Source organism: Fistularia commersonii, chromosome 7 (assembly GCF_037954325.1).
Source record: "Fistularia commersonii isolate RoL2024-O1a breed Wild chromosome 7, RoL_Fcom_v1.0, whole genome shotgun sequence".
Classification (NCBI taxonomy): Eukaryota; Metazoa; Chordata; class Actinopteri; order Syngnathiformes; family Fistulariidae; genus Fistularia; species Fistularia commersonii.
The window spans coordinates 372,796-387,500 of NC_141290.1; the positions used below are offsets into that span (position 1 = coordinate 372,796).

Here is a 14,705-nt window from a genome sequence, read left to right on the forward strand (position 1 = left end):
TGAGGCGTCAGATCCGTGAAAAGCTTCAGATGTTCTCCAGGGTGAAGAACCAGCCTTCCATCCCTGCAGATCCAACGCCGCCGAAGGCCATCAGATGTTGGCCGCACGGGGGCCGGAGACGATCGCGGCCGGCGCCGGGTCGGGAGGCGGGGTTTAACCTGGACCGCCCGCCTGCCGATCACAGCTCATCATGCAACCGTTCGATGTCTCGTTCACTCTCGCTGAGGACTACGGAGAACCTGGAGAACCTGGAGAACCCACAGAGAACCCACAGAGAACCCACAGAGAACCCACAGAGAACCCGGGAGGTCTGGTTGTCGGAGAGATTACTTTTAATTCTAAAAAACTCAATTTGTGGAGCGTCTCTTCTTCTTCTTCTTCTCCTTGAAGGTAAAAACCAACGCAGTGAAAAGGATTAAAAGTGTCCCTGCGGGCCGGCGGCGAGGTAAGGCAGGCAAAAGAAGAAGCGGCGGCGGCGGCGTCCTGTTAGGCGGGAGGCGTACAAAACGTGGACTTCAGCACCGAGGGTTAGAAAAGTGTCTTAAAAAGGTGGCTCAGTGGAACTCCACGAACTCCTCCAGCGTCTTGGGGATCTGGTTGCGGTAGGTGATGCGATGGCGGCGCACGGCCCTCGCCGCCAGGCACTTGAGGCTCATCTTCATCTGCGTCTTGAGCAGGATCTCCGACACGCCGGTGGTGCTCTTGTCCAGCGGCGTCTTCATCTGCTTGTTGGTCATGTCGGTGTGGGCGCCGGCCTCCACCAGGCTGATGATGATGGCGTGCAGCGTCAGGAAGTCGCTGATGGGCCGGTTGTACTGGACGATGACGTGCAGCGGCGTGTTGCCCTCGTGGTCGACGGCGTTGACGCGGGCGCCGCAGTCCAGCAGCAGCTTGGTGACCTGGGCGTTGGGGAAGCTGCACACGTCGTTGGTGTGGAAGTCGTCCACCGGCGTGCTGGAGCTGATGGCGAGGTGCAGCAGCGAGGCGCCCTCGCGGGAGCGCGGGTCCAGCCGGACCACGTCGTACACGTGCTTGTTGATGCGCGCGCGCTCCTCCTCGCCGCACGCCGTCTTGGTGGAGATGCAGGCCAGGTAGAGGAAGGTGAACACGTTGGACTCGTAGTTGTCGGCGGCCTGCGGCAGCTCGCCGCCGTCCGAGGCGGCGTCCAGGCGCGCCATGCTGCGGCGGATCTCCAGCACGCTGCAGCCCAGCACCTGCTCCACCGCCGCCGCAGACACCTGCTCCTTCAGGTGCACCATCTGGGAGAAGACCTGGGCGAAGCGCAGGAGGTCCTTGTGCGTGTTGCGGCCGCCCCTCTGGCGCAGGCGCAGCGCGTGCAGCCACAGCTTGATGCACTGGTCGAACTCCATGTTGTCGGCGTAGACGGCGCCGCGGTAGATGATGGGGTGCGACACGTCGATGTTGTCCGAGCCCAGGATCCGCTCGCGGATCATCAGGCCCTCCATGTGCAGGGCGTCGCGGTCGCCCCGGATGGCCTCCAGCTCGCGCGGCGTGCGGCACTCGCGCCGCCGCCCGTACGCCTCCACGGGCGGCAGCGGCTCCTTGGCGATCACGCCGCCCGGGTCGGCGTGCCGCTCCGCCATCGCCAGCCGCAGGTAATGGTAGGTCTTCTGGATGTCGTAGTTCTCGCGGTCGTTGGCGAAGGAGGCGCCCAGCAGCTCCAGCGCCTCGATGCGGCCGCCGGCGTCGCAGTCGGCGTGCGCCAGCAGCAGCTCCACCACCTCCGCCTTGCAGCTCTCCGCCGCCACCTTCAGCGGCGTCATCCCGTGTCCGTTCACCACCATGGCGGCCTGCCGCCGCGTCAGCTCCCTCACGATGTCCAGGTGGCCCGCCTCCGCCGCAAAGTGCAGCGCCGTGGCGCCGCAGTGCGCCTTGGCGTCCGGGTCGGCGCCGCGCTGCAGCAGGAAGGCCACCACGTCGGCGTGGCCTTTGTGGGCGGCGATCATCAGGCAGGTGTTGTTGTACTTGTTGGTGATGCCGATGTCGGCCCGGTGCTCCACCAGGAAGCGCACGATGTCCAGGCGCCCGTCGAAGCAGGCGGCGCGCAGCGGCGTGGAGTTGGTGATGGTGGTGTGGTTGACGTTGGCCCGGTGAGCCACCAGCAGGCGCACCACCTCGAAGTGCCCCGCCCCCGCCGCGCACCACAGCGCCGTGGCCCCGTCGATCACGTACCTGCGGGGCAGAAGGAGGACGGTCAGCTTCAACGTCGCCTTTCTGAGGAACCTCTCCGGACAGCCCGGCTCCGGAGGACTCTGGAGCACGACCGGAAACCCAGGCTGGTTTCTGAGAGGGCTTCCAGAAACAGCCTCCGAGCCGAAGCGGAACGTAACGCCCTGAAGAGAAGGCTCGGAGGAAACCCGGGTCTCTTCTGGAGTCTTGACGGGACTCTGGGCTCGGACCGGCAGCCGGAGAACGATCGACAACACATGGGGTCCTTTCTGGAGAACCTCCAAAGGTTCTGCGATCGTAAGTGAGCTCTCTGAGCTCTCTGGTCTCCGATCGTAAGTGAGCTCTCTGGGTTTGGAGAACTCTGCAGACCTCTAGAAAGCTGTCCCCAAAATGCCTGGAGTAGAACTCTTTCCTTGAAAAAAGAAGGGGTCTTCTTGTGTTCCAGAAACACCCATGGGGCTTCTAGAAGAGCCTTCAAGCAGAAGTGACCAAACTCTCAGGGACCGGAGGAGGTCTGTTCAAGAAAACCCAGGGGTCTTGCGTCGGACACGGATTTCGAAAACTCCTCCAAGCAGTGGTGACCGAACCGCCTGCGCCTGGAGGACTTCTTTCTAAAGAACCTTCAGAAGTGACCGAACCATCTAGGTCTGGAGGACTTTTTCTATAGAATCCTCAGAAGTGACCGAACCTTCTGGGCCTGGAGGACTTTTTCTAGAGAACCTTCAGAAGTGACCGAACCATCTAGGTCTGGAGGACTTTTTCTAGAGCACCTTCAGAAGTGACCCAACCTTCTGGGCCTGGAGGACTTTTTTCTAGAGAACCTTCAGAAGTGACCGAACCTTCTGGGTCTGGACGAGGCCTCCGTTCTAGCAAACCCAGAGGTCTCTTCTGGAGACTCCTGGTGACCCTGCCTGGTGACCCCTCCGGGTCTGGAGGGGACCGCGAGGAGCCTTCTAGACCTAGTCTAGAAGTCTAGTCCTAGTCTTCTCGTCTTGTTCGGATGCGGATCTCGCAAAGTCCTGGGCGCAGGTGTGACCCGGAGCCGGACCCCCCTCCCGCGCCCCCCCTCCTACCCGTCGAAGCGGATGGTTCCGGTCTGCTCCGTGTCCACCCGGTAGTGGTCCAGCAGCAGGCGGACCACCTTGTCGTGTCCGTTGCGGGCGGCGATGATGAGCGGCGTGGCTCTCTGGCCGGCCTGCGCCGACACGAAGCCGAGCAGGAAGCGGCTCTCGGCCTCCGAGTGGTTGAGCAGCAGCGCGGCGAGCGTCAGGACGCGGCCCTCGCTGGCCGCCTTGAACACGTATCCGGCCAGGGACTCCATCTGCGCCGGGCCGGTCCTCGCTGGCGTCCGCCTCCCATCAAAAAGCCCGAGCCGGCCCCGGTGCTCGCGGGAAGGGGAAGAGGGTCCGCTCTCCGCGGGGAGCCGGGAGCCGCAGCCGGGCCCGGGCCGGGGCCGCCGGGCCGCCGGGCGTCCAGCTTCGGCCGTCGGCCCCCGGAGCGGGTTAGCCGGGGAGCGGCGGGCAGCTAGGACGGCTAGCCGTGTCGCGGCGCCGGGAGGCCGGGACGCCGGAGGCCGGGACGCCGGAGGCCGGGACGCCGGCGGGGAAAACCGCCCTCTCCTCCCGGTCGCGGGGACCCTCCGGCCGAACGCTCGGCTCCGCGGCGGGGGAACCGGAGACTCTCCGCCGCACTTTCACCCAGAACGCCGTCCACCTGCCGGAAGAAGCCGTCCGCCCCAAAATACCTCCGGGGGGGAACCGCGGCCGGAGCGCGAAGGTTCCGCCTCCCGGTCGGGGGAAGAATGAGAGCGGACGCAGCGACCGGAAGTCAAGCGCTGCAGAACCTTCTAGAAAAAAGAAGAAACTCCGAATCAAGCGCTCCTTCATGGCCGGAGAGGCAGAAGACGGGCGGCAGAAGCGTAATGGCCGAATGTCTGCTTTGTAGACGTGTGTGTGAGACAGGAAGTCACGAGCGGCGGGAGACGCAGAAGGCCTGGCAGGAGATGATCTGCAGCCTCATCAACTGGGTGATCCAGCTGGTAAAACCCCAGCGAGAGCCTTTATCCTGACACACACACACACACACACACACACACACACACACACACACACACACACACACAGAAATGTCAGAGGAGAGGTGTTGTTGGTGACCCCTCCTGACATTCAGTTTGACCTTGTCTCTCAGTGAATGAAGGTCAGATGTGTGTGTGTGTGTTTAGTGATGGTCATGTGATCCCCCTGATCTCATGACTCAACCAGTGTCAGATTACAGATTACACTCTGACACTGTAATCTTTGCCCCGCAGCCGCACGCCGTCACGCCGCCACGCCGCCACGCCTGCATCTGAGCTTCACCCAGAGCTTCTCTGGCGTGACTTTGCTCCCGTTGGACGCATCGAGATCCTGCCGTCAAGTCACGAGTCAGAAAAGGATCAAATCAAAAGCAGCTCCGACATGAAGCCGTTATCTTTGCTCCTAAAATGAGTTCTTCTCCATCTGAGGTTCTTCATTTCCTGCGGGACTGTGGCCACCAGGGCCCAGAAGAGGCAGAGGAACCTCAGAACCCGCAGGAGAACCGTCCAGACAGGAAGTGGACCAAACGCTCACAGGAAATTAGCAAATACAAACATTGACCTTCTTTGGAAAGCAACGAGGCCACGCAAGAACCAGACCATTAGCACGCGCACACACACACACACACACACTCAGTGACTTACAGTGACCCACCCAGTGTGTGTATGAATGATAATGCCTCTGTGTGTGTGTGTGTGTGTGTGTGTGTGTGTGTGTGCTGTCCTAAAGAGTGAACCCTGCCTCAGTTTGTTCCTTGCATGCTGTGGACACACAGCGCCCCCTGCAGGCCTCTGGCACCAGCTTCTGAGCCTCTGAGGAACCAGAAGCTGCCCCAAGACCAGGACCAGGACCAGGACCAGGACCAGGTAGGTCTCAGACCTCCTGAGACAATCCCATCTGTGCAGGTTGACTGCAGGGCTGAGCGATGGAGAAGAGCAGACCTGCCGCCAGACCAGGAAGTTCAGATCCTTCTTTATTAACTGCAAACAAACAGGAGGCACTTCAACTTCTCTGTACACAATATTTACATCCAGGCAGCTCTGAGAGAAGACCTGGAGGAGGAGGACACCAGGAGGAGACCTGGAGGAGACCTGGAGGAAGAACTAGTAACTGTGATGGAACAGGTCCTGGTCAAAGAGCAGCAGTCTATCTGCTGGGCCAAACCAAAGAAGCCCCCCTGGTCTCCAGGGACTGTCCTGGTCCTCCTGCTTCTGGTGGGTCTTTGACCTTCGGCCTCCAGGTGGGCTTCTGGAGCGCTTCCGCGGTCAGGGGGCGGAGCTTCGGTCGTTGGCCACGTCCTGCAGGCGGCGCAGCAGGGCGGACTGGCCGTCAGGACAGGCCCTCTTGGGCGAGGCCTCCTGGTCCAGCGGCAGGCTGCGCTTCCTGCTGGCCGCCTCCCCCGTCCGGATCATGCTGTTGATCTCCTGCAGCCGCTGGGGGTCAGAGGTCACAGTCAGGTCACCGCGCACGCCTCTGTGCACGTGTGTGTGTGTGTGTGTGTGTGTGGCCTCACGTCGGGGGGGCTGCTGCAGATGTAGTAGTAGAGTTTGTCCCTGGGCGGCGAGGGCGAGGAGGAGGAGCCCGTCTTGTGGGGGGAGATGAAGATGGAGTGTCTGCTGGACAGCAGCATGCGGCGGGGGGACCCCATCCTCAGGGTGGGGTACGGGCACAGGGGGGGGGTCTCCACCTGCGCACACACACACGCTCATCCATCACATCAGCAACGCATTCATCTGGTCATCTAAGAAGCTCATTGGCCGGTCGGCGGACGTACGGCGGACGGCGGGCATGAGGAGTAACGCAGAGCGAAGGGCCTCATCTGCTTGATGTAGACCTGGTTGTAGAAGTGGATCAGGTCCCTGCGCTCCTCCTCTTCCTCCTCCTCCTCCTCCTCCTCCTCCTCTCCTCTGGGCGGGGGCTCGCTGGGGGGGGCCGCACCTGCGGGGGCAACCTGAGGTCACACCTGGACCACCAGAAGACCTGCAGGCTTCAGGACGGCTCCTACCTGGGAGGACCTGGGAGCTGCTGTCAGGGAGCAGAGCAGTCCGACCGGAGATCAGCACACTCCTGTACACCTGAACACACACACACACACAAACACAAACGCTAAGCCCCATCTGTGTGTGTCTGTGTGTGTGTGTGTGTGTGTGTGTGTGTGTGTGTGTGTGTTTGTGTCTTACATTGCTGGTGGCCTGTGGTTGCGAGCGGTAACACCTCATGATGTTCTGGAAGGATCTGTCTTCTTTGGTCACCTGACACACACACAAACACACACACACACGTACACACACGCAGATGTTTCGAGTCGGTCATGTGTCAGTATGGTGGACCAGCAGAGGTTGGGGGGAAGCAGAGCGGCGACCCCGACCTTGGCCATGACGTAGACGGCGCACATGAGCAGCTGGTCCAGGTGGCGGTCCTTCATCAGCTGGGGGCAGTGGACCAGGGAGAACTCGAAGCAGGTCCAGATCTTCCTCCTGAGCTCCGGAGAAATGTCCAGCCTGGAGCAGAGGTCCGTGAGGCGCACGCTGGCCAGGTGGTAGACCTGGAACCACAGCGCCGAGCCCTGAGCCCTGAGGGGAGGGGGAGCGGCGGGCGGCGAGCGGCGGGCGGCGAGCGGCGGACGCCTACCTTCCTGAAGAAGAGGCAGAGGGAGCCCTTCCTCAGCGGGCCCCCGGGGGCCTTGGCCGGAGACTTGGGGGCCGATTGGACGGCCAGGGTTCCTCCCAGAGCCTGGGCGGACAGAGGCTGCAGAGAGGCTCCGCCCCCCACGCTCACCTGCACCGGGATGAACGTGATGCCTCCGCTCTCATTGGCTATGCCTGCGCGGGTCAGAGGTCGGGGGTCGGCCGTCAGGGGTCAGAGGTCAGACGTGGCACCCGGCGGACCCTCACCTTGCACCGGGATGGTGACCGTCTGCCCGTTGTTGGCGGTGACGGTGGCGGTCGCCATGGTGACCACGGTCTGGCCGGCGGGGATGGCGGCGACGATGCCGGCCTGGCCGGGCTTGGCGGCGCCCGGCGGCGCCGAGGCCCCCGAGTCGTCCACCTGGTCCACGAAGAGGCGGCGGCGGGCCGGACCGGCCGGCGGGGAGCTGTAGCGGTCCAGCAGCGTGGTCGGAGACGGAGACACGCCTGGAACACGGACACACCGGAGCTCCGTCACACACCTTCTGCTTCAGTCCACGCCAACGCTCTGCTCCTCTGCCTCTGACCTCTTCCACATCTGGAAGGTTCTACCGGGTTCTACCGGGTTCTAGTTCTGGCTGGAGCTCCAGTCTACTTCTAGCTGTGTGAGTGTGGAGAAGAACCCTCCGGTTCCCCTGGAACCTTCACAACCACCCAGGCCTCACCTTTGATGGAGCTGCCGGAGCTGAGGTCCGGCCCGTGGGCCAGGGGGTTGAGGGGGGCGCCGGCGGGCCCGCCTCCATCCTGCTGCTCCAGGAACTGAGGAGGCATCACCTGCAACGCATCGGGGTCAGAACCGAGACCGCGGGCTCCAGAACCTGGAGCGCCGGGACCGCGAGCCGGGACGGAAGGAGTCCAAACCTCCTGGCAGGACGGGACGCCGTCCTTGGAGCCACGCAGGCTCTCCCACAGCAGGGAGCTGCTGCTCCACGCCAGGCTCTCCAGGACCTGCTCCTCCACCTGGTTCAGGTGCTTCACCACCTCCCTGAAGAGACCCTGCTCAGCACGCACCACCACCTCCATCACCTACACACACACACACACACACACACACACACACACACACACACACACACACAGCTACAGCTGCTGGAGACACACGGTGTGTCGACGGTGTGGATTCCTGATGGGCGGTACCTTGTAGAAGTGGTAGGCGGGGAGCTGGAAGGTGTGGATGACATCAGGAAAGTCCCCTGGGGGTCTGTAGGAGAAGAGGATGATCTCCAGGCAGCAGGCCAGCAGAGAGCGGTGGAAGACGTCCTGCTCCAGGATGCACTGCGGAGAACAGGCCCACCTTTACCCCTGGACCAGCACCCGGCCCTCCTGAGGCTTCCCGGAGCCTCCGCATCCATTCGCTCCTCACCGACAGGTCGGCGTCCCCCAGGATCACCTTCTCCCGCTCCATGATGGACTCCAGGATGCGGTAGTAGAGGGCCTCGGCCAGGTGGAAGAACCTGACCGCCACGTCTGCGGGAAACGCCTCGGTCAGACGACGGGTCACGCGACCCCCCCCCCCCGGCCGGCCCGAGCGCCGCCTACCTTTCCCCAGCGCCCCCTCCTTGGCCCCGCCCTCATGGCGCTTGCCGTAGACCTCCAACATGTCCTTCAGGCGCCGGCCGATGACGTCGGTGGGGTCCCTGGAGCAGGACCTGAGGCGGGCGGGCAGACGGAGGCGCCGCCGTCACTCAGGTGAGGAACGCGGCGGAAGAAGGCGGAAGGTGCCGCGTACCTGAGGGTTAGCATTAGCTTAGCACTGGGCCCCTGCTTGGTCCCCGACAGCAGAGTGTGCAGGCGTCCGCTGCTCCTCATGGCGGCCGAGGGGCTGCTCTCCGGGCAGCTCTTCCTGCCCGGCGCCGGCGGCGACGCCTGCGGAGACGGGACACCTGGGTGGGACGCCGTCCCGTTTCCCGGGAAACGAGCGTCCGTTCGACATTCTTACGGCGAGGCCGGCGCCGTCCGGGTTCCCCACGCCGTCCCACAGGCACGGGCTCGGCGTGCCGATGTCGCCGCTGGCGCCCTCGCCGGTGAAGATCCGCTCGTCCAGGCCGCCGGTCGCCAGGATGTGCTCCTCGTACACCCGGGTCAGAGACAGACTGGGGAACGGCGGCGAACGCCGGCTCACTAATGGCAGCGCACGCAACAGGAACAGGAAGTGATGTCACAGCCACGCGGGCAAACTCACAAACTGTCCCCGAAGTTCATGGGATCCAGGAACCCGGTCAGGGAGTCTTCTTTGCCCCGCAGGATCTGCACGGAGGAGAACATCTGCTCAGAACCTCCCCCTGCCCTGAACCTCACCCAGAACACTCTGTTCTTCCGTGTGTGTGTGTGTGTGTGTGTGTGCCTGTGTGTGTCCATGAACGTTCCTCACCCTCTTGTGGAACAGCTTCTTGATGAAGGGCTTCCAGAAATGCTCCTTGACACCTTTGGCCTCCAGGACCAGGCCGTCGTGGAGCCTGCAGAGCTCCTCCATGAAGCAGTGAGGACCAGGAGGTGGGCGGTACTCCTTGCTGGTGAACTCCTCCGGGAGCCCTGGACACACACACACACACACACACACACACACACACACACACACACACACACACACACACACACACACACACACACACACACACACACACACACACACACACACACACACACACACACACACACACACACACACACACACACACACACAACTGAAGGACGGCTGCTTCTGGTGGAGGCACCAGGAGAAGGAGCCAGAGGTCCTTCAGAGGTCTACCTCTGAAGCTGGGGTTGAGCAGCTCCTTCCTGGCGTTGCAGAGCAGGGCGTTGGTGAAGACCAGGTCCAGGGCGCAGAGCAGCAGGTGGTAGGAGTTGACCAGGTCGTCGCTGATCATGGGGAAGTTCCCTGCCACCAGGGCGCGGGTCAGACGCTCGCCACGTTAGCCGAGACACTCGGCGGGGAGGAGAACTTACCTTTGGCGTGGACGAAGAGGACCCAGCAGAAGTTGAAGACTTCGGTCACCGTGCACGGGTGACGCCTGGACAGACGTCACGGAGGAGAAGGTCGTGAGACCCCGGGTCGGGTCCGTCGGCGTGCAGGAGGGCGGCGCTCACCTCTGCTTGCGGCTGCGGTGGAGCCGCGGCGGCTCCTCGGCGGCCGCCTTGAAGACGGCCCTGAAGAGCGGCACGTACTTCTTGAAGATGACGGCCGACACGGTGAAGTTCCTCTCCAGCTGCTCGGTGCCGCGGCGGAAGTCGGCGGGGAGGTCGGCCATGTCCTGCCACTTCTTCATCTTACTGAAGAACTCCAGCAGGCTGCGGAGAACCACACCTTCTCAGAACCCCGGCCCGAACGGCGCCCCCTGGTGGCGACCGCCGGCACGCCCGGCATCGCCTGCCGCCCCACGACGAGGCGGGTGTGTGTGTCGGAAGGCGACGACGCCTGATGCGAACCACAACCAGAGGACTCGGACCCGCCGAGGCCCCGGATCCAAACAGAACCTCGGAGGACCTGCGGCCCTGTGAGATCGCCTGGTCGGGGCAGAACCTCACACTGCTCTCAGAACCTTTCTAGATAAATTCATCCACTTCAGGATGAAAGTTCTGCTGGTTGTGGTCCTGACAGAGGCAGGATAAAGATCTCCGGGGAAGCACAGACAAGGGGAGCGGGTGAGAGGGTCGGAGGGGTCAGAGGTCACGTGATGGCGGTACCTCATGTCCGAGCAGCGCAGGATCCTGGTCAGAGACACGTAGTTGCCCTCAGAGGTTCCTTTCCCCACCGTGGGAACCGACGACCTGCAGGCCACGTACAGAGCACAGGCTAGCCAGTGGCGCTCGCTGCCCTGTAGACACACACGCACGCACGCACGCACGCACACACACACACACACACACACACACACACACACACACAGGTTCACCTTCACCTCCTGTGTGTAGGGTTGATGGTGGTCTTGTGGGGACCTTCAACCACTTGCACCTATCATGCAAACCCTCGCAGGCTGTCGGGACCTTACTGTTTCTATAATGGCTGTGACCTTTAACCTTTTTTTGGGGGGGGGGTGCAATAGACTGGATTTTATTTTCCCGCCGTACGCTTGTGTCCCTCCTGATCTGTGTTAATATTCTGGGATGGCTGTGAGAAGTGTGGCTCCTCAGGGGGAGAAAGTGAAAGCAGGCAGTAGTGAAGCGGGTTTAACCCCCGGTCGGTGCGGGTCTGCGGGCTGCGGGTGCAGGTCTCAGAAGGTCCCGCAGCGAGGACTCCCGCAGGACCCTCCTGCGGGGTGTAAGCGCGCCCCCTAGCGGCGGGTCTTGGTATCGCCCCTGTGCGGTTAGCGGCTCTCTCTCCGTGACGTCCCGCCGGGATCGATAACACCGTCACGTCACGCCGCGGGTCCCCGGTCCGGGACGGGGGCGCGGCCGCGGGCCGTGGACGCCTCGCGCCGCCCGCTGTTTTCTCCCGATTTACCGACGATCGCCCCGGTGCGGCTCCGCAGCGTTAGCTCCGTAGCGGGGATTATGTCGCCTGCTAGCATGAGTAGCGGCGGCTAGCTTTCGCGTCCGGGGGACTTCCGGTGTTTCCCGGTTACCGGCGCCGCCGGGACCGTGTGTCCCCGCGTCCGTACCTCCAGGGTGAAGTTCCTGCTGATGTTCTCGTAGGTCCTCCAAGCCTCGCCGCCCGCCTCCTCGTCCATGTTCAAGCCGCGGCACAGGTCCTCGAACCCGGCTCGGGCTTTCTGCGCCAGCTCGTCCTCGTCGCTCATGTCGTCCGGACCGACCGCGGCTCCGGGGGGTCGGAGGGCGACAGGCGGCGTCGCCGGCCGGTGCCGCCGACGTCCCTCGGCCCGCTCGGCGGACGAATCTCCCCGCGGCGGTGTTTCGGTGCTGGTGTTTGGATGGACGGCGCTTCACCGTGCGGCCGTTTAAATGTCCTCCGGCTGACAGGCGCCGCTGCGCCGTCGCCGTAGCGACGCTCGCCGAGTATGAGGGGTGACGTCACTCCCGTGCGTAGTCCCCCTTCGTGAATACCGGAAGGAGCGTCTCTGGACCCCGCCCACTTAAGTGGCGTAGCCGAGCGTGAATGGTCAGGCCGCCTGTCAATCATCGGCCTCCGGTTGTTTTGGTTCGCTTTGTTTGTCTTTACGACACTCGATCCCGCTTTGCGGCAGCTGTGCGGCCCCGCAGCGCTGGAGAAAGATTAGAAACAACTTCAAGAATAAGTTGTGTCCGAACACTCCCGGGTCGACGTTGCATTGAAACAGAGGCATGGCTGCAGTTTACAACCGGAATTTTCAAAATAAAGTCACAGTAAAGTCACCTTCTTCTTCTTTCGGCTTTTCCCTTCAGGTGTCGCCACAGCGAGTCCACTTTCTCCATCTAACCCTATTCTCTGGATCCTCCTCTCTCACACCAACGACCTTCATATCTTCTCTCACGACGTCCATAAATCTTCTCTTTGGTCTTCCTCCAGACCTCTTGCCTGGCAGCTCCAATTCCAGCATCCGTCTACCAATATATTCTCCATCCCTCCTCTGTCCATGACCCAACCATCTCCGTCTGGCTTCTCTGACCTTCTCTCCAAAACATCTAACATGTGCTGTTCCTCTGATAGACTCATTCCTGATCCTCTCCATCCTGGTCACTCCCAAAGAGAACCTCAACATCTTCATCTCTGCAACCTCTGGTTCTGCCTGCTGTCTTTTCGTCATTTACAGCAAAGTCACCTGAGGTCCATAAAACATGTTTTCTTCTTCCCCAGCAATCATCTGACTCCCTCCATAAAGCTGGTCCTCCTAGACCTTCTGCTGGGAAGCACCCAGATGTTTACCGTCCCTCCTCACTCACAATGAGGAAGCGCCAGTTTGTAGATGCTGAAAGTATTCTGCAAAAATGAATAAAAAGGTGCTATTTCACTCATTGGAATGCGTTTTATTTCAGTGTTTGTGTTTTGCCAATTAGTTTTCATGTTTTTCTAAACTCTGGATTCCAGAGGCAGGCGGGTGAAGACAATGATTTTAAATATTTCTACATAAAAACAAAGAGAGGAAATGATGTAAAAGTCAGTCATAAATAAGTCTGAGCCTGTGCTGGGAAACACACACACTCTCACACAAACAAACAAACAAACACACACACACCACATCCACACTTAAAGTGCCTCTATCTAACTGGATGAAGGATCTCCAAGGGTCCAGAAGGACCGTCGCCGTTTCCGCCTCCTCCCGGGAACGTCGAGCCCGGCCACGGCGGACAGCTCGGCCACGCAGCGGCGCTCCCCGGAGCTTGCTTCTCCCCGGTGGTGGTGGCGCCCCCTGCCGGCGCGGAGGAGAATCGCACCCTCCCCGATGTGTCCCAGGGCCGTGCGCAGAGCCGCGCGGCCCGGGGCGGTGCGCGGACACCCCGGCGGAAGAGAAAAAGAAAAAACACGCACATCCGCTGCCCAGTAAGGGATGGGTGCCGGATCAAAAAAGTCATCCAAATTTCACATCTAGTACAGAAAGCTCGTTCTTCGCCATGTTTCCAGCAAATACGGGCCCTTCGGCTCGGCGCCGCGGGTCGAGCCGTCGTTTTTGGAAGCCGACATTCCCGGCTGGATTCCCGGCTCCTCCTCGTGTGAGCGACGCACTGAAGCCCCGCGGCCTGCCGCTCGCCGCTCATCCGCCGTGGATTCGTTGCAGAGAACCAACGTCCCCACGGGGATTGAGAAAGGAAACATTCTCCTGACAAACGCTTCGTGTGACCTGAACACGCTGCTTTGTACATCAGCCATTCTTTTCCAGAGTCGATTAAAGCTCAGTTATTGTGACGGACGCAAAGCACCCGCTTCTCTGACCCTGGACGGTCCGGAGAAGCCAAAGGGGTCGGAGCCCCGACTCCGGTCGCCCGTCAGTAGCCTCCCGCCAGCCAAGGAGTGGCGTGAGCGGGGCCACGGGTCGATTCCGATCCCCATGGCAACCCGGGGTGTCGCTCGGACGAGTGAGGCTTCTCCTTCCTTGAGCACCTCCCCCTCGAGCAACTCGACGGCGGTAACCGTGGCGGCGGCAACTCTTGGAGATGTAGCTCACTTCCTAAAACAGGGGTCAGGAACCTACGGCTCGCGAGCCACACGTGGATCTTCTGGTGATGCCGTACGGCTCCCAGACAATTTTGAGTTGAAAAAGAAAAAATCAGTTCGGAACCAATTTTAAAATACTTGTGATATTTCTTCATAATAATTTTAGGGTAAGATGGAGAAAGTTGATTGGCTGTGGCGACCCCTGAAGGGGGAAGCCCAAAGAAGAAGATTTCTTCATAATTCTGTGTCATTTTAAAGTAAACAGAAATAAAAAAATTTCACGGGTCGCCCGTCGGTCGGGTCGGGAACCGTTGGCTTCCGAGCGTCTGGGTCGTTGTAAAGGTGAAGAAATGAATTTGATCAAATAGCCGACTACTTTATCCACATCAACCCTCGTAACGGAAACGATGGCGACAAAGAAAGAAAAGAGGATGCTTACCGTGCGTTCCAGGCTGCTGGACAGAGGAATTTAATTTGGATCTGCGGTTTGTCTAATATGCTATGATAAAATATAGCAAAATATAGCATAGATGAAACGGTCAAATATAAAGCAGCACTTCCAGCAAATCCATGCAGCACCAGAGGTGGCACTAAAAGTAAGATGTATTTCATTTTATGTGCGTAAAAAATACTATATGGCTCTTGATGGAATACATCAAGAAATATTTGTCTTTTGCGGCTCTCCCAGTCAAAAAGGTTCCCGACCTCTGTCCTAAAACAACAGAT

The 14,705-nt window shown here is 60.8% G+C and overlaps 2 protein-coding genes across 2 annotated transcripts; both read right to left on the reverse strand.

Moving 5' to 3' along the window:
- Positions 1-314: 314 nt before the first annotated feature.
- Positions 315-3,928, reverse strand: fem1b (fem-1 homolog b). The gene is made up of 2 exons (XM_086149012.1): positions 3,264-3,928; positions 315-2,193 (listed from the first exon to the last, which is right to left on the reverse strand). The coding sequence occupies exons 1-2, from the start codon at positions 3,509-3,511 to the stop codon at positions 555-557; spliced, it is 1,887 nt and encodes a 628-aa protein (XP_086005138.1). The 5' UTR covers positions 3,512-3,928; the 3' UTR covers positions 315-554.
- A 1,297-nt stretch (positions 3,929-5,225) lies between these two features.
- Positions 5,226-11,882, reverse strand: rbl2 (retinoblastoma-like 2 (p130)). The gene is made up of 22 exons (XM_086148986.1): positions 11,551-11,882; positions 10,637-10,767; positions 10,040-10,240; positions 9,899-9,963; positions 9,702-9,830; positions 9,324-9,484; positions 9,135-9,199; positions 8,892-9,045; positions 8,682-8,818; positions 8,492-8,601; positions 8,316-8,419; positions 8,090-8,227; positions 7,814-7,978; positions 7,618-7,726; positions 7,160-7,399; positions 6,897-7,087; positions 6,634-6,810; positions 6,446-6,517; positions 6,271-6,340; positions 6,040-6,203; positions 5,779-5,952; positions 5,226-5,698 (listed from the first exon to the last, which is right to left on the reverse strand). Exons 1-22 carry the CDS (start codon positions 11,686-11,688, stop codon positions 5,531-5,533), a joined length of 3,063 nt encoding a protein of 1,020 aa, XP_086005112.1. The 5' UTR covers positions 11,689-11,882; the 3' UTR covers positions 5,226-5,530.
- Positions 11,883-14,705: the final 2,823 nt, after the last annotated feature.

Excerpts from the sequence above, each read along its gene's own strand:
- fem1b (XM_086149012.1), bottom strand. The coding sequence starts at position 3,511 with ATGGAGTCCCTGGCCGGATACGTGTTCAAGGCGGCCAGCGAGGGCCGC. Across the intron at positions 2,194-3,263 it reads GGAACCATCCGCTTCGACGG|GTACGTGATCGACGGGGCCA; the intron begins GTAGGAGGGGGG and ends TCTGCCCCGCAG.
- rbl2 (XM_086148986.1), bottom strand. The coding sequence starts at position 11,688 with ATGAGCGACGAGGACGAGCTGGCGCAGAAAGCCCGAGCCGGGTTCGAG. Across the intron at positions 8,602-8,681 it reads AAGCTAATGCTAACCCTCAG|GTCCTGCTCCAGGGACCCCA; the intron begins GTACGCGGCACC and ends CGCCCGCCTCAG. Across the intron at positions 8,228-8,315 it reads TGGGGGACGCCGACCTGTCG|TGCATCCTGGAGCAGGACGT; the intron begins GTGAGGAGCGAA and ends TGTTCTCCGCAG.